Raw genomic sequence first — 27,363 nt, 5'->3', positions numbered from 1 at the left:
ATCTATTATGGTTGGTGAGTTATGAATTTTACAAAAAAATAGTGTGATTTTATCATTAGGAAAATTTACGATTTGTATAGATTATTTGGCTAGGGTTTTATTTAATCTATGAATTTTATAATGTTGTATGATGTTTTGGCTGTCTTCGGTAATTTTTTTCATGATTTTTAGGAGCGTCTAACTATTTTTCAAAAATCAAATTTCTTACTACTGTCAATCTGCCAGAATCTGAGAATTGTATATTTATGTATGTTCTTGTGTGTTCTTGAGTTCTAATTGATATTTGATTTATTTTTCTGAGTTCTCTTAATTCAATAAGTGTTATGAAGTGTTTAGATCATTTGAAATTTATCACCCTAAAACTCCAAACCCTATCACACCTCTCTCCAAAACCCTATAAATACCCTACTGGAGAAAAAAAAAAAAAAAAAAAAAAGGGAGGAGGAGAAGACAAAAAAAAATAAAAAGAAAAAAAGAGAGAAATAGTCAAAATTTTTTTAGTTCTGCTTTCTTTTTTGCGATATTTCTTAAAGGTTAGTTCTTTATTTTCTTTTTAAGATCTATACTATGCAATGTTTAATTCTATGTTTCTTTTTTTAATTTATTTTGTATGTTAATATAGATTATGTAATCATGTTTAATTTGAGGGGATACATAACTCTGCACATGTTCAGTTTTTTGTCCCTCATATTTTTATTATTTTTTGTTATTTTCTGAATCTATAAAAATTTTGAAAAAAATATATTTATATTCTACACAAAATTTTATTAATTTTAGGCTCAAGAATTACTAAAAAAGCTTTAATATTTTACAAGTTATGACTGTTTGAAATTAGGGTTCTTATAAAATCCGATTTGTAGGATACCCGACTTGTGGAGTCCATATATTCCTTGTTTCTTAATATTTTTTTGTTAATCTGGTGTCTAAAATTAAGTTTGGAATCTTGTAAATCTTTTCCAATAGTTTCGCATTCATATCTATTATGGTTGGTGAGTTATGAATTTTACAAAAAATAGTGTGATTTTATCATTAGGAAAATTTACGATTTGTATAGATTATTTGGCTAGGGTTTTATTTAATCTATGAATTTTATAATGTTGTATGATGTTTTGGCTGTCTTCGGTAATTTTTTTCATGATTTTTAGGAGCGTCTAACTATTTTTCAAAAATCAAATTTCTTACTACTGTCAATCTGCCAGAATCTGAGAATTGTATATTTATGTATGTTCTTGTGTGTTCTTGAGTTCTAATTGATATTTGATTTATTTTTCTGAGTTCTCTTAATTCAATAAGTGTTATGAAGTGTTTAGATCATGTTAGAAGGCCTAGACCCTTACGTAGTTGTAACTAATTAGAAATTTTAATCCCTTAGGAGACTAGAGTTAGAATCCAATATGAATTGTTATTAGAATTTTCTTATTTTCTTTAGTTTCTTTACTTTTTAGTTTCTTTATTTTTTTTACAAACAAAATTAGTAAATAGTCCTAAAATAAGTGCCAAAAAGGGCATTTGCGCGGAGCTTACATAGAACTAAACGGGAGTAAGCCAGGGATCTCATTGCCATACTAGAAGAGAATACCCTTTTTTAGTAGTAGCTTGCCCCAATCACAACTACAATTACTAACAAGTAATCCTAAATTTCTAGAATAACCATTGGCATAAAATTGTAGTAATAATAAGATTTTTATTTTGTAAATTAAAATTAACTTTGTTTTTTATTTAACTTATTTTTGCATGTAATTAATTAAAATAAATACTTTGTAAATTAAAATTAATCTTGTTTGTAAATTAAATTAACTTTAGCATGTAAAATAAATTTAATTTAATACTTGGTAATTATAAAATAAATTTGCATGTTAAAAATCTTTATTAGATTGTGATTGTTTGGGCCTTATGTGATATTAGAATAAATTACACATGTACATAATTAATTTAGTTTAATTTTCCTTAAGGTAACTTGGTGAAAAATTAATTAATTAGGTTAAATAGAAACTTAAGGTTATTTGAAATTGAATTTGTTTGTAAATTAAATTATCAATAATAAATTAATTTTAGTTATCTAGTAAATATCATTTAAATAATTAGCAACCTTATAGATAGGAATTACTTGTGCATGCAAATTGTTTGTAAATAATAACCCCTTTGTGAATTATTTGCGTGTGTAGGATTATAATTGCATTTTTTAGGATAAAGTTTAATAAAGGAATAATAAACAAGACTTCTAGAAACATTAGTAGATGACTGACATTCGAATTAACGAGGTTAGACTAGGCGTAAAGAGTGTCTAACACAAAACGTACCCACTATCCCGAACGTAGACATTGGGTTATGGTAATAACGGTTGTGAAAACTCTGCAAGGAGTAAGTTGTCATCCATGACTCTCTGAAGAAACACTGACTTACCAGTAGTTTGATTCTATTATGATTATATGAAGTACATGTCTAGAAAATACTGTCTAAGAAAGTAATACTTAAATGAGACCATTGTGACTCCACCATCTTTCTTGGATATTATCTGGTGCATTTTATATAATGTTAGTAGATGATATTTCGCCTCACGCCCTCACTTTTACAACAAGTTACCTAAAAAATGAATGCAAGGGTACGAGTTTCTGTTGATTCTATTCCTGTGAAAGCCACTTCTAATTCTTTTTGTCGTTAGACTGCATCTGTGCTTCCTCTGTATCACATTACAAAGATTTTTTAACATGGATTCTAAACATTCTCTTTATATCTCTAATCCTGGGTAGCATTGGGTTCATCTTTACTTTACTTCCACCCTCTTCTCCATCAGAAATAAAATCCAACTTCACTTTTTTTTTTCCAATTTGTAGGTAATTTTTAACTAATAAGAGCCCATTCAAAACATTAATTAAGGAATAGTTAAATTGCTAATGTTGCATTTGAATTTGTGTATTTAATAGTTAGATTTAATTAAAATCTAAATTCATATTTTTTAACCTTACAATCAAGATATTCGATTCAAATTTAAATCAGTAACTTCAAACCATGAATCCAAACACAATCTTAATTATTTTTGTTATCAAACATTACTAATATTATAAAATACAATAACAAATTATTTTTATTTAATTATGATTTATTTTAAAAAAAAAAGCCATTTTTTTATCGGCAACATAAAAAAAAAATCATTATTAGTATAAAACATGCAATTTATTGAAACGGCTTTTAAAATACTCACGACATAAACACAAAAAACTAAAAATTTAAAATAAATCATTAATTGCCCCTTAAGTCAAATTATAATTACTAATCGATTCCCCAGTTTCATTAACGTTTTAATTCCTTTATCCAATTGTTCGCGAATTAGAAAGCCAATGTCCACTACAAAAATAATAAATTTGATATTTAAAAACATGACTTATTGTAAATAGAATAATAGGCTTAGATAAAAAGTTAAACCTTTTCACATTTTTATAATTATATTCTATACTTTAATTTTAATAATTTTACCTCAATTTTAAAGGTTACTTTTCAATTAGAGGTACTTCCGTTTGATGAAGACATTATTTTAATTGCGAAAACTCATATATATCAACCTTAGAATTTTCAAAAATAGGATTTTAATTACAATTTTAGACCCACAATTTGAAAACAAAAATTTCATCTAATGTAAATATTTGTGAATTTTATTTTGATTGTTAAATAAATTTACTATTAATATTTTAAACCGAGAAAAAATTGTTAAAATTAGAAATCAAAACATAATTGGCAAGTCTTTAACCTAGCATAATAAATAAAAAAACATGCAGAACAGAGAATTTAAAATACAAACATTTAAATGCAAGAGCGAGCTTCATTTATAATAGCCTCTAAACGGTACACAATTTTTTAATTTACAATTTGACAGTGGCTTCTGTGTAAACTATGAATCTCACGTAGTTAAATGATTAGCATCTGTACACCAACTACACTGTAGTGTATATCCATTCCAATGGTTTCAAGTAGGTTTAACAATGCAGATGACCTTATTTTAACACTTACGAGCTAGCTAATTGTAATGTGAGAAAGGGGAGGCACACATCAGTTGAAACACTCGCATGGAAATGCTGAAGTCTGTGTTTCCAATAAAGCATACAAGTGAATCCAGGAAGGCACCATACCTTAATGGCAGATAACCACACTGATATCCAGGAAGGTCAGGTTGTTGGCCTTGTCATAGTAGATAAACCACGCCCCACAGGAATAGCTCCCTGAAAGCTGTCATCTGTCTCTTCCACTTCCAAGGGAGCTGCAAAGCATGAACTTGTCAGGTACAGGAAATAACTCATGGGACTAGAAATTTCAATAGTACCTAATCTAATTAAATGAGGCAGCAGTGTGAAAAAAAAAAACCAAAAAAAATAAAATTTATGGTGTACCCCCAGAGAAGATGTCAGTTCAGAAATGAAGTGCAGGTTTCAAAGTTCAAACGTTTCAAACCTTAATAGCTAGATTCCAATGGGTACTTATTCCACTTATTCTGGTTGACATTAATCCTAAGATACTGGAAATGAGAAGCACAAAACAGCAACATTGAACAAATTGCAACTCTGCACACTTACCAGTAATCTCGTCACCAGCTTGACTGCCAGCTACCCCAATGCATGAATATAAAGAATCCTCATCCACCTTCAACTGTTCATATGCGAGATATATGTCCTCAATAGTGGTCGCTTCATATAGTGAAGTGAGATCTTTAATACATGAAATTTCCTGAAACACCAGAACAACAAAGAAAAGACAAATTGTTAATTTCACATTTTCCATAAGAAATAACAAGGGAATTTTAATAGACTGTTCTAACAAATTTTATAGGTGTAACATCCAATTGTATCCAGAGGATGATACAGCTCAAGAATAGAATGCTAAGCTTCAAGATTATGATTTTACCTTCCTGGGAACTGAAGAAGCTTGCAAGTGAGCTAGCAATCCAAGCCAATAGACATTTGACTTGATTTCAGCTTCATGTCTCATAAGAAGTGTACGTTTAGCCTGCGATTCCAAAAGATGTATGTATGATCTTCACATCCATCAAGAACACAAAATGGAAAACAGCAGAAATAATAGACGCTCCTATTCTATTCCAGGAAGATAGATATATATATATATATATATATATATATTACAAATATAACTATTCACAAAGAAAATAAAAACAATAATAAAATTGCTTATAAGTTAATCCCAAAACAAGTTGTTAATTAAGGGTGACATCAAGTTCACATAAGCCATTGAACATGTTTGTTTCAAATGCATTCTTATACTAGAAAATAAAAAGGGTCAATTACAGAGGTATACAACCAGTATTTGACAGATCGGTAAACTAACCCTGTCCAACTCCCTTTGTGAAATTTTGTTGCTATGCAACCCTCTTAGAACACTCTTACATGCATCAACAGCTTTATATACCTGTATGTTCATGGGACCAAACTGGTGAGTACCATAGGAATGATAAAAGAACTAAATGCAAATATAAGGAAATGAAACCCACCTTGCCTGGAGTTGATGTTACAGATATCACATACCATCCAAGCTTAAGCCTATCAAATAGGCTTAACTCAAATGACACATCGTACGTTAATCCAAGAGAATCTCTGACTGTGGTGAAAAGCCTGTACAAAAGAATAAATTCAATAAATAAATCTACACAAATATTGCTTAGCTATGATGGCCACAATATAAGAAGCCAATGGAAGTTATCAGGAAAGGTTATGGAAACAAAACTACCCATAACTTTCTATAACCTACATGACCTCTGAGGGTCATATGCCACTCATGCATACAATTCCATTAAAATGGATGTATTAGATGAATGGCGCTTTGAAGTTTGAACACATCATTAAACTGTAGTGCTCTGAACAGTTCTTTCCAGCAGTAAAACCCAGGTTATTAGCTCCATTTTGCCCCTCAGGCTTCCTAAAATGATGCTTTTAAAAACAGCACCATTCATGGGTCTGTCGATTCATTTTTATGGCTGCTGAGGCACCATGTGGAGATAATGCTGTTTGGGCCAGGCTTTTGATTGCTGCTGAGGAATGAAGCCACTTTCTTTAGCTAACTTTTGTCACTCAGGGACCACTCCTTCCAAAACAGTCAATGTTCTTTAGCCATGTGTTATTTTGATCAGCCCTCATTCACTTTCATCCTTTAATTGGAGACATAACTTTGGCACCAGCAAGATTAAAATCAGTAAATTCTTTTTTTTTTAAGGAAAAAAAAAATAAACTATTGGTAAGACTCACAGATCCAACGATGAATTTTCTTAAGATTATAATTTTAAATTAACTAAAAATTAACACAATTGCAAGTATTTACAATAAGAAAAGTGACTTAGGCTCCGTTTGTCTCACAGAAAATAACTTGTCTGCTGAAAATATTTTCTGTTGTTTGGCTATACAATAGAAACCAGCTGGAAAAATTTTTCTAATGTTTGATGCACACTAATAATAATCAATTTTCTTTATTTCATGTCCAAAATTAAATTAAACCATCATTATCTATAGAAAGATGATAAAAATAATAATAAGAAAAAACAAATAGTGATATTTTTAACTCAATAATAATAATTTCACTTATCTTTTAATTGTTTTGGGTAAAAAAAGATCAGTTATAGAAAAACTAATTAAATTCATAACAAGATATCAATTAAAGAATAGTAAAAAAATAATAATAAAACTCATTATCAAAAACAAAGTGGGAAAAAAAAAAAAAAGACTAATTTGGCGGCAATCCAAAAGCCTTGCTCACAACCAGAAAAAAGGACCAATGATAATCAAGTAATCATTAGGGAAAATGACTTCCCAATCTTGAGACAGGAAGTGATTTTCCCAAATTTGAAGAGTATTTTCCCATGACAGGGAAAGTTATTTTCCTACAGTGCTTTATATTTTGCTCCCAAAACAAAAGGGACAAAAAGGGCTTGTGAAAAAAGTTCCGAAATTTTTTGAAATATTACCTTGAATTTATGATCTCAGCAAGCAGCCCCATTGTTATGCCAAAAAAAAGTGGATGACTGCGAAGTTTTCTTTGTGAATCTTTCTGAACATCCTTCCCTTCTACCAATTGGTCCTCTGATTTTGGTGGTGTAACTGCAAAGCCATAGTCCAACTATGATATCTCAGTTCAGGTAAATATGAAAAGAAAAAAAGAAAAAAGAAAAAAAAGGACAAGATTTCAACTTGCTAGCAGAGAAAACTTTAAGAAGAAAGCCAAAGTTATCTTTTTCTTGGCTTTGGATAAATACCATATAACATTCACAAAGGAACCTAACCCAAAATTAGTTTACATCTTTTACACTTACCAATCATCTTATTCCATACACAACATAAAAACTTTCAATTTAGATTGCAATCACAAAGCGATGCAATCTGTAAAATTTTAAAGCAGATATTACAAACACAACCTATATCTTTTAAAGAGTGAAGCAACATTACTTATGATTCTTCGTATCATTATGCTAACTAAAAACAAAACAGATTTACCACATATATCCTTATTATTTTATAACATCATAAATTACCACCAGATTTCCATACAATTCTCAACTCATTCATACTTTAATGGTAAAAACTTTATTAAAGACATCATTATGCAGAGTGAGGCTCTGAAGCAGTTACTTTCTTACAAGCACAAATAAAGGTTAAGCATAGGAAAAAAAAGCCAAGCCAGGGCTCGGTACGCACAAAGGTGAAAATTCTCAGAGCAGAACCCACTATTCTTCATCCATGTTCCAAACTACCCATGCTACAAATCAACTTGAAAACATTCCTTCTCAACCTTAGAAATGTGATTTCCCAATAATTAGCAATAAAAATCCTTTCCTCTTTTTCTTCTTCCTTTGTAATCTCTTTAGATCACTTGCGCATTTGTAAAATTTTTAAGGTATTAGAAGGATAAATATAAGACTCAAATTTCTTATTCAATTCTAATTATGAGGCCAAAACAATACCTGGTGCAGCTGAAAAGTCACTGATTGACTCAAACAAGTCTTTTCCATCAACTGTAAAACCCCAACGATTGGGAGCAGGACCAGCAATGTATGCACATGCTCTCTCATCTGTATCCTTTAAGAATACCTGGATAAATCCAAAAATGTTTAAATACCCATATCATCAAAATAAAGGGCAGAAGTTAAATTAATTTTGCAAACACCAGTGAGAGAGAGAGAGAGAGAGAGAGAGAGAGAGAGAGAGCCTTTATCAGCTAATATGCTACATGCTAAAGACTGCAAACAAGCCAACCCAAGGCAAGCCAATAGCTATCTGATTTCAGACCTGGCTCTGTCACAAACATGCAGAGCTCAAGGTGAGCTTAATTTTGACGCAACTCAATGAGCCAAAGATCTAGTAGGACTTAGTCTTGTCCCGATCTTTCAGCAAGCCTTTCTGAGCTAATAATATTAAGAGTTGAGAGCCTACTAGTAATGCTAACCCTTAAATTTTATAGAAATATCAGGAATTCCAGATCCAATATCCAAAAATGAGAAATGCAAGTTACAGTAAAAATAACTTTACTTCTTACTATTTCAAAAAAAAAATCTACTTTAGTTCTTACTTGTTGAAACTGTAAATCAGATGGCGATGGTCGGAAAACGACTCGACTAAATTCTTTTTCTCTGTTGGAACCTCTTGTTGCTCTAACTGTGCCCAGGTAATCAATAATACAAGACTCAATCTCTTCCTCTGAGAAGTCCCCAACAATGCTTACCTAAGAACAGACGCGCACTTAAAATGACAAGAAATCTTGCATCCACGTGTGAATGTTCAGCATTATTTACAAATAATTATATACCTCCATGTTACCGCCTACAAACTGATTCATCACGGCATCCTTTACGGATTTCAGTGTTAAATTTTGTAATGATAGTGGCGTTGGTTCAACAAATCGTTCATCTCCATTCAACATTGCCATCATGAGTTTGTGAGCAGTTGCACGTTCCAAGCTTTTGGGAATGGACCGGTAGTATGACAAATATAATTGTCTTGCTCTATCAAATGCATCATCCAGCCAAACGCTATGCTGAGGCACAGAAAGATAAATATTCAGTTGATGGAAACAAAATCAGTATTTTGAAGTAAAATGCGGCAACCAACCAAAAGAGTAGTAATAATAACAATTATAGAAAAAAAGTGGACAACATATCAGAAAAGAAAGCCCCAATGTTTTTATGGATTGGCCTATATGGTTGATAAAGCGTATTACCTCAAGCACCATATGAAGTAGCTCAAATGCTGCTCGCATCCCATTTTCTCGTAAAGTAAAACGGAACTCCATACATATGAATTCCTCTGTTGACTCCAACGAGCAATTTATCAAGTGATTCACGCAAAAAAGTTCTACCTGAAGAAGCATATTACATGTGTATCAGCATCTTACATAAGGAAAATTAGGCAACTAAGGAGTTCCCAGTGTTAGAGAAGTACAGTGCAACCTTGTGGCGTGTTATAATTTGCATTTAACTTCAGAGAAGGTAGAAGTAATTAAGATTTCACCAGCTATACGCCACACCTTAAAGTCAATAACCCATTCTAATGCTGTTGGGAAATTTCACGTAGAAAATATACATAATGAAAGGGCATAATATAAATAGTTGAATTCTAACATTAAATTGGCTAATCATTGCGATGTGTAAGCAACTCAATCACTTGTATAAGCTTGTATTAAAAATGAATTAAAGTGTAAAATGTCCAATACTTTCTCCAAATTTTAAAAGGCATCGGAGCTAGATTCAGTTATGTGTCTTAGCCATTCATAAGGCTATAAGATTGAGCCCGTACTAGATTCATACTAACTAATTGTCAAGTGACAACCGTATGGTTGCACTTGAGAGGGGAGTGTTGAGATATTTCACATTGAAAATATAAAGGGTCTGTTTGGCATTATTGTTAGAATTGTTGTTGAGAAAAGTGTTCTTTTAAATATATTGTTAGAGAATATTAAAAATGATTTAAAATTAAATTTGATAAGTTTTAGTTATAAGAATCCTAAAATAATAAAACAACCTTTTCTGAACTTTTTTTTTTTTCCAAAAGCATCAAAAATGGTGTCTTTTTCTTGAATGGACATGTAGGAAGTGATAGGCAAGGTTATGAGAATGTTCATGGAGGTTTTGGTTTTGGCAATCGAAATGAGGAGGGAAAAAGTATCCTGGATTTTGCTATGGCATACGACCTAATACTAGCAAATACCTACTTTATAGAAAGAGAGTCACATTTAGTGACTTTCAAAAGTGGGCAGCATAGAAGCCAAATCGACTTCCTCTTAACCAGGAAGACAAATAAAGCTCTATGCAAGGATTGCAAGGTCATTCCAGGAGAGGCTTTAACAAGTCAACATAGATTGGTGGTCTTGGATGTCAAGTTTAAGAACAATTCAAGTAAGGTCAGAAGAAATAGTGTAGCTCGAACAAAGTGGTGGGAGTTCAAAGGAGTAAAGCAAGTGAAGTTCAAAAATGAACTTCTCGAGTCCGAAGTATGGAAGCTAGATATGGAGGCCAATGATATGTGGATACAGATGGCATCAAAGATTAGAGAAGTAGCTAGAAAAGTACTTGGAGAGTCTAAAGGATATAGACCACCCTCAAAAGAGAGATAGTTGTGGAATGAGGAAGTACAAAAGGCAGTGAAGAGAAAAAGGGAATGGTATAAGAAATTACCTAAATGTGATAATAATGAGGTATATTAACAGTACAATATAGCAAAGAAAGAGGCAAAAAAGGCAGTTAGTCAAGCAAGAGCACAGGCTTTTGAAAAGTTATATGAGAAACTTGGAACTAAAGAAGGGGAGAAAGATATTTATAGATTAGCAAGGAGTAGAGAAAGGAAATGTCAAGATCTCAATCAAGTTAGGTGCATTAAGGATAAAGAAGGAAAAGTGTTGGTGAAAGATGAGGACATTAAAGAAAGATGGAGAAATTATTTTAATGATCTCTTTAATAATAGTCAAAATGGAAATAGCGTGAATATAGATTATAGAACAATAGAAAAGAATGTAAATTATACTAGAAGGATTAGATCTTTAGAAGTAAAGGAAGCACTTAAGAGAATGAAAGTGGGTAAAGCCTGTGGACCCGATGAAATACCAATTGAAGTGTGGAAGTATTTGGGAGATATGGGAGTGGCATGGTTAACTAAATTATTTAATAAAATTCTAAACTCAAAGAAAATGCCTGATGAATGGAGGAAGAGTATTTTAGTACCTATTTTTCAAAATAAGGGAGACATACAGAGTTGCTCAAACTATAGGGGAATTAAACTCATGAGCCATACTATGAAGTTGTGGGAGAGAGTTGTGGAGCATCGACTACGTCATGATACTTCTATCTCTCTCAATCAATTTGGTTTCATGCCCGGTCGTTCAACTATGGAAGCAATCTTTCTCATTAGAAGCTTGATGGAGAAATATAGAGATGGGAAGAAAGATCTACACATGGTTTTTATTGATTTGGAGAAGACTTATGATAGTGTTCCAAGAGAGGTCTTATGGAATGTGTTAGAACAAAAGAGGGTATCTATTAGGTACATACAAGTATTGAAAGATATGTATGAAGGAGCAACTACTATTGTGCGCACAGTGGGAGGGGACACAAGAGATTTTCCGATCTCAATTGGATTACACCAAGGATCAGCCATAAGCCCTTACCTTTTTACATTAGTTTTAAATGAACTGACGAAACATATACAAGAGAGTATTCCTTGGTGCATGATGTTTGCGGATGATATTGTTCTGATAGATGAGACACGAGAAGGAGTCAATAAGAAGCTAGAACTTTGGAGAAGTACTCTAGAGTCAAAGGGTTTTAAGTTAAGTAGAACGAAGACAGAATACATGCATTGCAAGTTCAGTGAAGGCCAAACTGGTGATAGGGAAAGAGTTAGTTTGAATGGAGTGGTATTGTTCCAAAGTAATCACTTTAAATATCTAGGCTCAGTCCTTCAAGTAGATAGGGGATGTGAGGAGGATGTTAGTCATAGGATTAAAGCCGGATGGTTGAAGTGGAGACGTGCCACGGGAGTTTTATGTGATCGTAAGATTCCCAATAAATTAAAAGGAAAATTTTACCGCATGACCATACGACCGGCTATGTTATATGGTAGTGAGTGTTGGGCACTGAAAGAGTCGTATGCATCTAAGTTAAGAGTTGCAGAGATGAGAATGTTAAGGTGGATGAGTGGCCATACTAGACTAGATAAAGTCCGTAATGAAAGTATTAGAGAAAAGGTAGGAGTGGTGCCAATTGAAGATAAGTTGAGAGAAGGGAGATTAAGGTGGTTTGGTCATGTGAAGCGTAGACATACGGAGGCTCCAGTTAGACAAGTAGAGCACATTAGGTTAGAGGATAGAAAGAAAAAAAGGAGTAGACCTAAATTGACTTGGAGGAGAGTAGTACAACATGACTTAGAAGTATTACACATTTCTGAGGATTTAACCCAAAATCGTTCAGAGTGGAAAAAGCGAATCCATATAGCCGACCCCAAATTTTTGGGATAAAGGCTTAGTTGAGTTGAGTTGAGTTAATCTTAACTTTTTGAATAAAAATGGCATTTAGAGCTTAAATGCTGTGCATAAACAGTGTCCTGATCATATGGTGCAATTTAATATGTTAAGCCACTGTTGAAGCCATCCATTGTGCCTTTGAAAAAATAGATAAACAAAAAAATCGAAGTCTTATATTTTTTTCGAACTTTTTGCATGCTGATTCCTGTAGCCAATATCAACATATCAATGGTTGTCCTTTCCTCTGACCGCTTGAAGTAAATATGTTCATTTTACTATTAGCATTTGTGATTATTTTTTAACATCTCTTTTCCTGCATTAATAATCTATCCAGCACATTGGAGAATTGATATTTGATAGCTATCTAAAAGAATTCTTTTGCGTATACAACAACTGCAATCTAGTCTAGTGGAATTAAAATTAGATAAAAACTAAAGTATCAAATGACTGAAGAATGTAGGTTTATTTACCTGCTCCCTTGAAAAGTTGCCAACACGACCTCCCTCGCTGAGAGTTCGAACGCCCACAATAACAGCTCCTTTCGACTCAGAACTTTCAACAGCTCGCCCTCCACCAACAATAAGCCGCATTACACCTCCCCGGGATTCACTTTTTGAGATCTGTACAATGGTGCAGCACGTGTATAAGATTTTAAAAATTTAAACAGAGGAAGATTGGAGCCCTTCCAGCAAAAATCGATCCACAAAAGAATGGGGCAAAAGAGATATGGAGATTAATTACATACACTTGTTTGCATTTGGAAGATGCAAGAGAAAAGGACAATCAAACGCACAAATCCTTTTGCCTAATGGTGATGCTCAAAACAAACCATGGCAAAATGTCTTCAAAAATAAATACTATAAGTGTTGTGGCAATACCATCTAGAGATAGTTACTAGGGTAGAACTACATATACATATTTGAAACTGGAAATTTAATTAAAAAAGGGCACACATTGCATGAACACAACGTGCTCTACATAACTAATCTATAGCCTTGGCAGTGACATATTTTATAATTTCTTGTCAAGATAGTATAAATGATCCCACATCCTGTTTCTTTAATCTACTAGACTGGTAGTATGGTAGTGATTAAAATAACATTACATCTGAAGTAAGCACCTTAAAATATTATTCTCTTTCTATTGATTAATATTTTATAATGATGAGAAAAAAAAAATAAATGCTGTAAAAAGTACAGAAATTGCCTGCAAAAAACCAATTCACACAACAAAGCGTAAAAGCTCAATTTGGCCCAAAAATAACTGGGCGGTCATTTAATTTGGATTTAATTTAATCCAAATTTTTATATAATAAAAATTTTAAAATATATATTTTTTATATTTTTAAATGACATTTTGAAAATTTTGAAACTATAAAAAATTAAAAAAATAAAAAACCTTGTCCTTGAAATGGCTGCACTGTTAGGGGAGAGCATTAACCTTACCGAAATTGAAAAACTGAAAACCAAATTCATATAAAATGTCAACCAAAACCAAACCGAATAAAGATAGAAACCAAATCAGTTCAGCTCGGAACATTGGTTTGAACAGATTCCCAGTAAGCATGAAAGCACCGTTCCACAGAAAGCCTAACAAGCACAGATTCGTAACTTTATGCGCAACAAGAAGAAGCAAAAAGCAAATTAAAAATTTCAACCCCACAACAATGATATGCAAGTTTACAAAATCAAATCCCTAAACAAGATTAACAAAACATCAACAAAATCCCACAGCAAGCACAGATTCATATCTTTATGCCCAACAAGAAGCAAAAAGCAAATTAAAAAATTTCAATCCCATAGCCATGATTTATAAGTTTAAAAATCAAATCGCAAAAAAAGATTAACAAAACATCAACAAAATCAAAAAGATTCAGAAGAGAAATAAAACTCCAAGTCTCCAATCGATTCAACAATCGATGAGATTGAGCAAACAACATCGAAGTTGAGTTGAAGATGTGTCTCTCAATGTCTTCAAGCTTGCCTAGGCATGTGGGTCTCAACTACAAGAGAGAACAGGATGGTTCACGAAAGGATGTGTGGATCTCGGCATGCCTGTGCATATGGATGTCAACTTACAGAGAGAGAGAGGGGGATGGTTTTTGTCTAGAAGAAGAAGAATGAAGCCAAGAAGGGATTGTTGAGAGAGGTAGCTATTTGGGAGAGAACAGAGAACGGGAGAGAAAGGGATCATTTTCTGTGGTTTGGGCTACTGAGGGAGAAAATGAGTGAAGAAGATAGCATATACATATGTATATGTATATGTATATATGTGTGTGTGTGTGTATATATATATATATAAACAAAACAACAACATTTTTAAAGGTTAAATGAATTTCTGTTTGGTTCGATTTTTTCGGTGTTTCACTGAACTAACCAAACCGAGCCAAAAAACCCGAAAATATCTAAAGTTAAAAACCAAACTAAACCGAATGGACTGAAAAACCAAACTGATTGAACCAAATTGGCACGGATCGGTTTGGTTTTCCGGTTTAGATCAAAATCTACACAGGCCTACGCACTATAGAAAATACTCTCATATCCTTCGCAAATCCAGTTACTATTCTCCTCTCATCCTGTAGATCAAAGATGTTCTCACCATCATAAGTGAAAGATAGTCATTGAATGTCAAGCAATCTGATATTGTGAAGATTCTTGACATTCAATGACTAAGTCATTCAAGAAGTAGCTAGAAGCTTTCAGTAATAAGGGAGATCAGAGAAGGCAACAGAAAGAATTGATTACAGAAGCAGCTTTCATATAATTCAAAAAGCAAGAGGGAAACTATCGATTGTAAAAGTTCCCATTGACAGCTCCTAATATAGGGGTTGCTAAGGTTATTCTTTTGTGTCTTATTGTTTCATGACAAAAATGATTTTGCCTGTGAATTCCAGCTAATACCAACAGCTCCTCGTGTTGCTTATCCAAGATTTAAAGGATTTCAATTTAAAAAATTTCACTTTGAGGTTTTCTTTATTAGTAGAATTTTTTTTAATATTTGAACTGTTTAAATTTTCTTTTGTTATTAAAAAATATTAAAGACTACATTTTTATATTTTAAAAAAAATTAAAATTAATTTTTATTATCACTGTGAAAAGATTATGTTAAATTGATCCTGAAATAAAAGCTGTGTCATAATTTAGCCCAAAAGTGAATTTTGGACCTAACAGGACTTTAATGAAACTTGCTTTAATCCCCCATCAAACACCTCAAAAAGTAGAATCAAAGAGATCAAACACAAATTCTAGACATGTTTAATAAATGAACTGAACATAACATAGGTGAGTTCAAAATTGATTATGTTCACAACTGGACTTGTTTATTTATGGTTGTCTAACTACTTGTTTAACGTTTTGTTTATTGTCTATTTTCATAAACAAGAGTTGATAGACATTGATTATCAACCTATTTTAAGCTATTATTAAAATTTGAATGGTTTATGATGAAGGTAGTTAGATACCGTTCTTGAATTGTAGACTTGTAGTAAACTACAACATCTTTGTAACAATAGGAGGAACATGACTTAAATTAAAACAGGATACAATTCCCACTTAGTTTCTGAGAATTATAGTACATAGATACTCCATTTTGTATAGTTTTTCCTTGCATCTCTCTCTTCCTAACATTTGTAAACCATAGTCTCACCTAGATTCCCAATGCAGGATTATCTCATGGAAGCTTCACTCTTTTAGGAATCTAAATGATAGAATCATGGATTTCCTTTTTTTTTTTTTTGTCACTTAATATGTCTAATTCCATATATCAATTCCACGAACAGATAGGAGGATTCCGAATTTGGATTCTTCATTTTTTTTTTTCCTTTCAAAATATTTATAGTTTGTGCTTTTATTATTTATGTAGCTAATTCAACCAGTTCCCCCCTTGCAAATCACACACAGAAGGATAGTGCTCCTTTGAGGTTGAAGTTATTTGTTCTAATTATTGTTACTTGATAAAGTGAACAGTCTTGGCACGTTACCAGTGGTAAGGCCTATTAAGGCAACATCACCTGACTCTGAGATCCATAGCCATTGCTTAAAATTGAACAATTAGTCAATTACACAAAGTCTTTGAAACAGAATTTTCCCAGGTAGGAAGCAATAGGCTGGCCTGCAGAACTTGGGTGATTTTCAGTTGATTGATTAGAGACCTCAAGTAAAAGGGGTAGACTTTTTGCCGTTGCATAAGGTTATCTGGAGACTAATTCGAGTATTTTTCACAATTCTGGGATAAGAAAGTGTTCATGGCTTCTTTATGGTTTTCTGCTTTTGGATCTTTTAGTGGTTTGTCTGCCATGTATGCAACAGGATTGGAGGGCTATTTGTTTTGAGATGGTTTCAGCACTTTTTTTTCTTTCATACCATAACAAGGTACCCGGGAAAGGGGGGGGGGGGGTGGGGGTGGAATTGAAAGAATAAGCCACACTTACAATTACATGCATAGACACAGGAAACCAAACCCAACAGTCACTTTAATTATAACTAACCAGCAACCAACCAAATAGAAATAGAACATGTACCTTGTAATTTACAGCAATTCCATTTGAAAGAAGACGTTGAGTTATTCCTGTGTCCTTGTCATGTAATTTTGTGACATTTACTTCTGGAAGTAATGGCACAAAGGTGGGTCGGCGTTGTAACCTTAACTCTTCCAACTGTGATGAAGATATAAGCTCTTTTGGCACTTCGAGCTGCATGCACAAACAATATATGAACTCAACATGTAGTTTAATTCAATATTTGGCGTTTCCATAGAAATATTGAATAACTTCAGCAAAAAATGGAAGGTATGCAGAGTTTTAAAGGAAACCTCTGGCTCAGCCTCAATTGGTTCCTCCAATCCTGATCTCATGGCAGCAGTGATCTCACTTGGAGATATCTTGAACTCAGTTTCGCCCAGTCCATCAATATGCACTTTATTTGGAACACACGCAACAATTGCTGCAGGAAGTGGTGCAGTGGGTTTTCCAAAATCTGAGATAAATTCTAATACCTTGGCACCAATAGAATTAACCTATAGCACAAAAATAAATACTCAGAAAGAACACCAGGCAATATGAAAAAGCAATACAGTACCAGACATCCAACATCCAAGATAACTTTTGCTTTCACACCTTATTTTTAAAGATATTCCAATGGAACTCATCAACACCACCAATCCGGATACAAGCCAAGATATCAAAGCAGTTGGCGAGGCACTCAATGATTTAAGTCTCACTTGAGGGATGATTACATGTCTTTTAGCATCTAGGTTTCTAGCATTATTTAAACTGTTAGATGCTACATTTCAACAGCATAAGGTGGTGATAAACCGTATTAAATCTTCATACACATCAGTAGAATACTATATAACATATCCTAATTCGGTATTGTCTTCATTGGGCAATTAGATTTTATTCCTTTTTTCATTCTCCTCTCTTGGTCCTCAGCTTCCCATTGACTTTCTTTGCCACACTCAACAATTTGCTAGTTACCAAAAGAGTTTTACTAAAAGTAATAATATTTTTCAGGAACAGGGAAGTACAAAAGTACAGCATGTTACACAAAATTGAAAAAATAGTCGACATGAAAATCCTAGAAATGACTACATCCGTCAAGAATGCATGATGCACATATTGGAGAAAAAATGAGAGAAGGTGGATTAAAATGGTTCGGTCACGTCCAATATAAAGCATCAAATGCCCCAATATGGAAGGGTAATAAGTTAGTAAGGAAAGGAGTGAGAAGGGGAACAGATAGACCTAAGATGACATGAAGAGAAGTGGTATCAAAAGATTTACAAGTTATAGGATATTGATGCAAACTTAGTATCTAACAGAGCTTAACGGTGAAAAAAGATTCATATAGCCAACTCCAACTAGTTTGGAATCAAGGCTTAATTGTTGTTGTTATTGTTGTTATTGTTTTTGTTTCATAAGCTAAATAAGGTAATTTATGCATCGAAATATTTAATTTTTGCATCTTTTAGACAATTCTTATTACACGATGAGTTTGAGTCATTTTGTTAATTTTGAAAATAACAAAATAAAATTCGTGGTAGCATCCGCTACAAACATCAAATCAAGCCTTTTGAAAGCTTGATAGCTGACAAGTAGTCACTGTAAGTGAAAATTACCTCTTCAAGAGTGACTGTCCCAGCGACAGCAACCAAACTCTGATGGCCTTGTCTCTGATCCATCACAGTATGGCCCAATGCATCACTCTCCATAATAAATTCCAAATTGTCAACAGAAGACACATTATCAATCATAGCTGCAAGATGTTCACTATCTTTTAGAAGTGCGTCCGTGTAGCGAGTTAATTCACCCTTAGTGACACCAAATTCTTTAAGCCTTCGAACCTGCACCGAACAAAATATGTAAAGATACAACCAGGATAGAAGTGAAAAGAAAACAAGTCACAATATCATCAAGGAAAGTTACCAGCATCAAGCTGGAGACTAGATTTCATAGTGGCAACTACTAGATTCATTTCACCAAATACAACAATGCATCTTTTTCCATAGTTAGCGTATTAGGGGGAACTCACAGAAACAAATTACAGGAATGACTAATTTATCTCCCATCCACAACCAAAAGTGTCATAATAAGCCCAAAGTGAATAAAACTAGAGATGCACTTTTCTACACATAAGGAGAATTTATCTATAGAATAAAAGAAGATGATAATTACAAAAAGTAGATCAAGTGGTCCTCCTAAATGTAATCAAAAGCATAAGGGAGGAAAGATTAAAGTCAAAAGAGCCCCATCTGAATACCATTTAATGCGCCACAAACAGAAACCTCCTAAAGAAACCGTGAACACAATCTTAACACACAACAATTGCTCGGACAAACCATGATCTCTAAAAATCCTGGCAATTGACTATACCAAACCAATAATAGAAAGCATAGAAACTTGGACTTTTCCCTTCTTGTCCTTGACAAAACACCAAAAGTTAAGTTCTAATAACTTTTCTGAACTTGCCAATGAAAATTGAAAGCCACCAGCATGAACAATTCCAGACAACAAAATCGCATTAATTGCGATAGTGAAGGCAAGTATGAACCTCTTGAACAGCAACTTTAATTGCACTCTGCCAATTCTTGGGCTCTGCAGTTACTGTGAGAGTTGTGACAGTGCATCCTTCTCTTCCAGAATCACTATGATCCAATTCAATAGAGGTGAATGGCGGATTTGAACTCTGAAAATTTCCAGAATTAGCAACAATTAGAAAGCGCTAAACAAACTAGCTGATATGGAATTGAAACAAACAGGCAACACAACAAAATAGAAACCATCTATAAAACTCGTAAATGTTTTTCAACTTACAACCATTAATCTGCATATTAATTTCCATTAAAAGCATTGAGAGACAAAAAATGCAAGAAAGCAAAATGCTACTAGCAATAATCGGCTGAAATCTCAAGCACTCTCTACATAAGAAGAAATAAACTTAAAAAATCATCATTGATAATGTCAGTCAAACAGCAGATTAAACTCTGAAAATTCCAATAAAAAAGTGAAACCTTCAAAGCACTAACCAAAGTAGAAGTTGTGGAAACACATACAGGCAACAAAATAACAAGTAGACAATTAACAACCTTCTATTATCTCACAAGCCAGTCTTCATAACTTATAAATGTTTGATTTCAGGTTACAATTGTCATATAATAAATTATCATCATGAATATTCATGCAAAAATGATAAGAGTAAAAGACCTAATAGAATGAAAAATAAGATCAGCTCAAATCTCAAGCACTGTCCACAAAATAGTTAACACATTTATAATCTGAGTCCTTCATATGAAAATGTGAAGAAATGAAAAGATGATAACCAAACAACCCAAATGGAAAAGAAATAAAATAGAGTACAATTTATACCTAAACAGCAATTAGTAACAAGCTAAACCAGTATCAGACAAAATGACAACAAATAAGCTTACAAACAATTTATTTAAAATAAGGGCTGAAACTTTACAAATGCAATCACATACCTTGTATCGTGTATTAATGCGAAAATGCAATGCAGATAGAAATATTCTCTTCATCAAAACATTACGCAAGTCACCATATGTTCGGACCTTGCTCACTGGAATCTGCAGCAAAATCCACAGTATAATACCAAAAAACAATGTTAAACAACTAAAAAAGAAAAAAAGGTATCAGAACCCCAAGTCAAAGGCCAATAAAACTGAAGTTAGAACATAATGGATTTGGAGGCTTTGATAATATAAACACTATATATACCTTACAGAACATATTAATTGAGAAATTCTGAAGCAACTCATGCTGAAAAATCTGTGGTGGCTTCATATGTACATTGTGTCCAGGGAGAGACCAATTATGCTGCACAGGGGGACGAACTGCATGCCTTTCCTTTTTCAGTATTTTAGATTGATCTATAGAACTAGATGATTTTTCAGGAGATGAACTTCCAGAGAGCCCAACTGAGAGCTTAGGGACAAGAAAACTAGCCATTGCACCAAATGCACTAGGAGTAGGTGCAGAAGCTGTCTCATTCTCAAGACCAGTCTGTCCAAAGACAGTCTGCATAACAACAAATGACTGTAAACCTTTGTTTTATTCAGAAGTAAAAGAATTACTAAACTAGACACTATTGTTTTACATATTATGATACATACGTCAATCTGATGAACTGTCTTTGAGATGCTATCAATGTCGCCAACAATGTATAAGGTCGCATTTGCAGGGAAGTACCAGCGTTCATGGAATTTCCTAATTTTATCTGCATCCCACTTCTTAATTTGCTCTTCTAATCCAATTGGGAACCTTTTGCTCAGCTTGTTTTCAGAATGTAGATGTTGTAATAACTGTATTCAAAAGAAAACCTTTTAAAAAAAATCATAATGATAATGATATTAACCAACGATTTTAAAACATTAACAAGCTCCAATGGCCAACGCAATAACAAACTATGGTATTACCTGGCAATCTACACGATATTCTATTGTATTCATCATCTGCAATTCTGAAAGAATAGCACGTCGTTCCTTTTCTACTCGAGAGGAAAGGAATTTTGGGTGGAAAGCTATCTGTCCTCATGAAAAATGAATGCATGCAAGAGACACCAAATGCCCACTATTAATTCAAATCTAATAACGAAATAAAGCAATAAAGATGCATATGCAATCTGTTGTCCTACTAATGAAATTTTGTTAAATGATGGCATGTATCTTAAACATATAGCAAAGTTGTTCTTATCCATACCTCATTCAAGGCATCCAGTACAGATGGAAGTATGTCATCATCAGCATCCTGACAAAGAACCCATTTCCCATCAATAAATACCAGAGGACTTAAATTAGCCCAAAATACAAATTTAACAAATAAGTAAAAGAAAGCATGGCATGAATCAGCTTAGATTATACTGCAAATGCACATGAATCTACACTTCAATAACCTGAACTTAGTAAGAACTTCATAAGGTTTGGTCTTAATGAAATTGAGAACATACACTGAGACTGTTAGCAAGACATACAAATAGAGGTATTCCAGTTAATCCTGTTTCACCTATGTAGCACAGACAGACTAAAATAATCCATTTCTACCATATTGGGCATCACCCAAACATAATTTTTAACATTTGTAACAAATTTGATGCTTCACACAGACTCAAAGGCATACATAGGAGAGGACAAGCCCAAAACATAGAATATAACTTCTCTTAGTACTAAAAATGAATTAATATGGCATAAACCATTTTATAAGAAATCAACATAAAATAAGTGATGCGGTTGTCAATATGAACACAGGTATACATATGTATGCATTGACATATACCCTCTTCTATGAACACAGGTATACATAAGTATGCATTGACATATACTCTTTGGAAGAGATCAATTGTAGCAATATTCCATATTTTGTGTGCATATGCATGTTTTATGAACTTAAGGTGTTAGCTACCTTATCCTCAGTGCATTCACCAAATAAATCTACATATATATTATTTTCTTACATTTCTCCGACATGGTACAAATTCTACAGAAGGATTATGATATAAACCCATAGTTATTAAAGGCTCAAGGCGCACTAAGGCGCTGAGGAGTCCTGGAGCCTAGGCGCAAGGCGCAAAGTGCAAGCGCGCACCTTAGCGAGGTGAGGCGCAAAGTAAAAGATTTAAAAAATCCATAAAAGTCAAATAAATGCGATACTTTTCCTTTTTTTTCTTTGGCATATATCTTGAATTGGGTTTGCTGGTTTGAATTTAAATAGTAGTCCTTTTTGCCAATAAAAATGCTCACTAAAGATGAAAATAAATAAGGCATGCCTTTCTAGAACCTTGTGCCTGGAACAAAGGCGCTCACCTAGGCACATAAGGCGCTAGGATTCGAGCCTGGTGAGCCTTGAGCCTCAGGCACGCCTTTTAATAACTATGTATAAACCAGCCTAACTCCACTTCAAAAGCTAGCTCAAAAGGGGAGGTTTGCAAACCCATATATATAACACCCAAGACCTTCCTGCAGAACCAATGTGGGACACATCATTCCCGACCCCTTTAGACTGAACGTCCTCGTGAAGCAACCGGGATCATGACTCGTTCACCCTGACCTCATCTGCACCCAAACCCAATCTCCTAGTTGGAAAATAACTCGCTGTCTTCCTTTATTAGCTGGAACAGCATATCTCTTATTCTTCTTCTCAATGTGCTGTTTAGCTTGTTCATTCAGCCTTCTTCTTTCCATCTAAACTTGAAATTTCATGCACAAAGCAAAGGAAGTCTAAGCTTCATTCTAGAGGAGATGGTCCATTTCAAGTGGTGGCCAAGATTAACGACAATGCTTATAAGTTAGATCTTCCTGGTCAGTACAATGTGAGTGCTACTTTTAATGTTGCTGATCTTTCCCCTTTTGATGTAGGTGAAGATTCGAGGACGAATCCTTTTGAAGAGGGAGGGGATAATTTGATAATGGAAATCAACAAGAACAACAAGATCCTAGGAATGTTCTTGAGATAATTCAAAATGCAATTGCACAAGAAGCTCCAATCACAAGGACTAGAATTAAGAAGATGCAAGAGTTGATTGAGGAAGCAGTTGCACAAGAAGCTAAATATGGAAATAAAATCAATAAATTTGGGTTATAAGAAGATGGGAAGTGGCTTAATTTGATCCAAGTTTGCGTGGGTGATGATCAAGAAATATTTGGACAGAATTGATGGATTATTATGCAAATTTAGTGTCTTTTTTTTTATCTAGGACAAGTCTGAATAGTTTTATTTAACTATTTTTTATCAGATATGTGTTTTGAGTGTTATTTATGTGTTTTTGAGCCTTAGGTAGGAGTGCAGCCCACTCCAGATTTTTATTAGTTTTAGGATTTTATTTTATTTTTTTTTAGTTTAGGGAATTAAGGCTTGAGCCGCATATATAAGACTAACTTAATGCTTTTTGAGGGGAACATTACTTTGGATTAAATTAATACAAGAGAGGGATTTTTCCTAAGTTCTTTCTAGAACTAAACTAAATTCTCCAAGAGTTATTAATCTTGTAGGATTTAACAATCTTAATATTTTTTGTTCTTGTTTGATTATAAAATTTGGATCAAGAATCCTTACCTTTGAATTATCTTGGTTTTCAATTCTATATAATTGATAGGTCAAGGTATTCTTTGGTGTTTGAACTTGATTTTGGCTTTCTTGGGATTATGAACTAAACCTGTTCGTGGGTTTCAAGGCATTGTTCTTAAAGTTCGCATCAGATTAGTTCTCAACTTCTTCCAACCCCATCAAAGGCTGCCACCAAGCTACAAGGTGAAAATCAACCCCCACCCCCCCAATAATTTAAAAAAAAAAAAAAAGAGAAGGAAGGTTAGATTAAGGAGTTTCTCTTTTTTCCCCCTTTTTCTTTTATAGTTTGGGGAGTGGAGATTTGAGTTCACAATGTCCTCTTTAGAGAATATGTGTTAAAACCATCTAAGCTATTCATTGGCGAAAAACCACAACACAGATTCATTCAGCAAATAATCATCATTCCAAAAAAAGTAGTACAATGTCCACAAGTATGCCTAAAAATGGTGACAAACCTTTGTAGTAGTCGGGGAATGGATGTGGAAAACAGTATGGTGGAAATCAGTGTAAGCATTAGATCTGGCACCTGTCCCAAGAAGTTTCTCACGTTTCTTGCTTCCAAGGAATGCAACATGTTCAATCATATGTGCAATTCCTTGCTCATCATCTTCCTCATCTATTGATCCTACATGGACTTCCATGTGTGCTTCAAACCTAAATTAGCCCAAAAAAAAAATGTTAATGAGATATGAACAAACAAACAGAGACAGAGAGAGTTGTCACATTTGCATGAACATTTATGTAATAAGAATATATATCATAAATTTACAACAAATCCTTAATCACATATAAATAAGTAAATCTTTTCACTCTATACTTTTTAATATTCAAGTTGCAAACTTTTTATACATTTTTATTTGTCTTTCAGCCAAAACACAACATGCACTGTCTCCTTTGTTGAAAGTCGGACTGATTGCAAAATGAAAGAGAACACCATTGAACATTTATTTGGTGCCATCCCATTCAATGTTTATTTCTTCAAAATGGTCATGAAATAATTAACCTTTCACATGGCTTTTACTTGACTAAATTCAAGGTTGCTGGTCACGGCACCTGATCTGTTTGCATTTCATAATATTAGGCTATTAGCTTTCTCCCTGTGAAACCCTAAAGTGTACTGATACGTGGCAAGCCACTTGTGCATCAAGCGTCTGGTTTCCATTAAGCAATGCACCTAACTTGATAACATAACTATAATTCAGAAATCCTTGAAAGGCATTTCTGGCAAGCATGGTCATCCTTAAAGCATAAATCATACCTGTTTGCTGGAACTTTATTTGGCAATATGAGATAACGAAGACCATTCTTCAATTGCCCTCGACACAACTTTGGGTGAGATGGAAGTTCAGCATTTAAAAATTCAGCTAATCCTGTTACTAATTCACGATCAGGATATAACAAATCTGAATCTTGTCTCTCAAGAATACCATCTGGACAGGCAGTACTTGCTGCATGTGGTTCATTTGGACCAACAGATGCATATGGAACATGAACACGGCTCACCTGAAAATTGGATAGACTACAACCAGTATAGTAAAATATATTGTATATGTGTGCAAATGCTAGAATGAGTTGAGAACAAATTGTGTGCAGGGGAAATAGATTGGGATCCACTGGAATCACTACTTCAGAGCTACTACGATTCAAACATAGGAATTTACATAATACAAATGCTAATATGAAACAAGTCTTTTGCTGCAATTATTATTTCTTAGTAATCACATACACACTCTAAATAAAAGTATGAAAGAGCAAAACCAAGCCTTTAACTAAATTCAGGCTCTGCTTGAGTGCTATAAACGCTTATGATAGTACACTCAATCTCAGTTAAAAAAACAATCAAGGTAAGCTTGGGCTCAACTCAGTATGAATCTGCTCAAATAGGCTACAATCACTAACTTATTTGTACCGACTAAGTAACCATCATATATACATGTACTGAAAATTTTAATCAATATCATACAACAGAAGCAAGACAGTGAACGAACTCTCAACACAAGATGTACCAGTAGTGAAAGAATACCATTTTTAATATCAAAATTGCTCAGAGAATAAACAAAACAAAACAAAGTCATAGACTAAAAAACAAACAAATAAGGAAATTGGAACAGTTTACTTACAGAAGCAGCATCAAATGAATTGCAAGGCAAATGAAAAGTGGATTTGTCAATAAAAACTCCTGAAATAGATCTTGGGATCCTAGAATGCTTTCGACGGTGGTTAAGTGAGCAGGTAATGCAATTATATTGCTGTGAAAAAGAAGCATCAGCCTGTGTTTCACAAAGCAAGGAGCTAACAACTTTCAACGCACTATTCTTCTTTCTTCTACAAGAACCTGATCCTCCATTAGCAACTTCATGTGGCCATCTTTAAATCAACAAAAAAAAATTAACATTAACCAAAAAAAATTCCGACAAATGAATAATTTTGAATTTGATATCAAACAATATAATAAACATACCTTTGTGGGTAAAAGATAGACAGAGAGTTAGGATGGAGTTGAGACAAAGGAGGAGCATAAAGCAGCGTTGGCCGTATAGGGATGAGCCGCCGCCACCGGCTTCTTGAATAACTGTCGTCCCTAGGACTGAAACATGTACGAATTTGAGGAACGCTCATCAAGAAAGAGCTTGAGACAGCCGTTGAACTTGCAGTCATTGAAATTGCACTAGACAAATTAAATAAACATAGAAAATTAAGATTGAAGAAAGGAACTAATCGAAGAAACAAAATCAAACGAAGAAAAAGAGTAATTACCTTGGTTGTTCGGCACAGAAAAATCGATGGGGTGAGCCCTCTATTACTTTCTTTCTTCCTTTATCCTCTTCCTGCAAGATTTTTTTTTTTTTTCTCCTTTTCTTCCTCCAGTTACGCTAAAATATCAAGAACGCCTAGTTCCCAACTTTTGCGAATGATATGATTTTTCTTTTTTTTTTTTTATATGGCGAAGAGCTAATTTGCCAGCTACTCAGCGGGCGGCTTTTGGACCGTTTTGATTTAGGGATTGTTTGGCATCCACTCTAATTTTTTATTTTTGTTCTCTAATTATTAAAAGAAAATTATATAAATAAACATTTCTTTTTATAAACTAAAAAAATAATTTATTGTGATTAGGAAGGGTATGTGGTTAGTGCCTATTTGACATTAAAATTGAAGAGCCATGATTATTGCTTTTTAGAGGAAAAAAAAAAAGGCATTATCTCATATGTTGAAAAAAGTGAAGTTAAATGCCTATATTAGCCATTAAAGTATAGATTAATAATTATATAAATTTTAAAAGTGTTTTAAAATTTAAT

At 33.5% G+C, this 27,363-nt stretch overlaps 1 protein-coding gene across 1 annotated transcript; it reads right to left on the bottom strand.

Moving 5' to 3' along the window:
• Positions 1 to 3,797: 3,797 nt before the first annotated feature.
• LOC110661882 (stromal processing peptidase, chloroplastic) lies at positions 3,798 to 26,989 on the bottom strand. Its single transcript, XM_021820694.2, has 25 exons — positions 26,825 to 26,989; positions 26,529 to 26,735; positions 26,188 to 26,434; positions 25,326 to 25,570; positions 24,523 to 24,721; positions 21,707 to 21,754; positions 21,424 to 21,531; positions 21,121 to 21,309; positions 20,726 to 21,025; positions 20,473 to 20,574; positions 19,545 to 19,679; positions 18,613 to 18,837; positions 17,308 to 17,511; positions 17,018 to 17,188; positions 12,969 to 13,118; positions 9,205 to 9,342; positions 8,794 to 9,021; positions 8,557 to 8,709; positions 7,952 to 8,078; positions 6,959 to 7,091; positions 5,495 to 5,615; positions 5,332 to 5,412; positions 4,894 to 4,995; positions 4,566 to 4,716; positions 3,798 to 4,252 (listed from the first exon to the last, which is right to left on the bottom strand). Exons 2-25 carry the CDS (start codon positions 26,723 to 26,725, stop codon positions 4,161 to 4,163), a joined length of 3,846 nt encoding a protein of 1,281 aa, XP_021676386.2. The 5' UTR covers positions 26,726 to 26,735; positions 26,825 to 26,989; the 3' UTR covers positions 3,798 to 4,160.
• Positions 26,990 to 27,363: the final 374 nt, after the last annotated feature.

The sequence above is a fragment of the Hevea brasiliensis genome, chromosome 2 (assembly GCF_030052815.1).
Source record: "Hevea brasiliensis isolate MT/VB/25A 57/8 chromosome 2, ASM3005281v1, whole genome shotgun sequence".
NCBI classification, from domain to species: Eukaryota; Viridiplantae; Streptophyta; class Magnoliopsida; order Malpighiales; family Euphorbiaceae; genus Hevea; species Hevea brasiliensis.
This window is presented reverse-complemented; position numbering and strand designations above follow the sequence as displayed.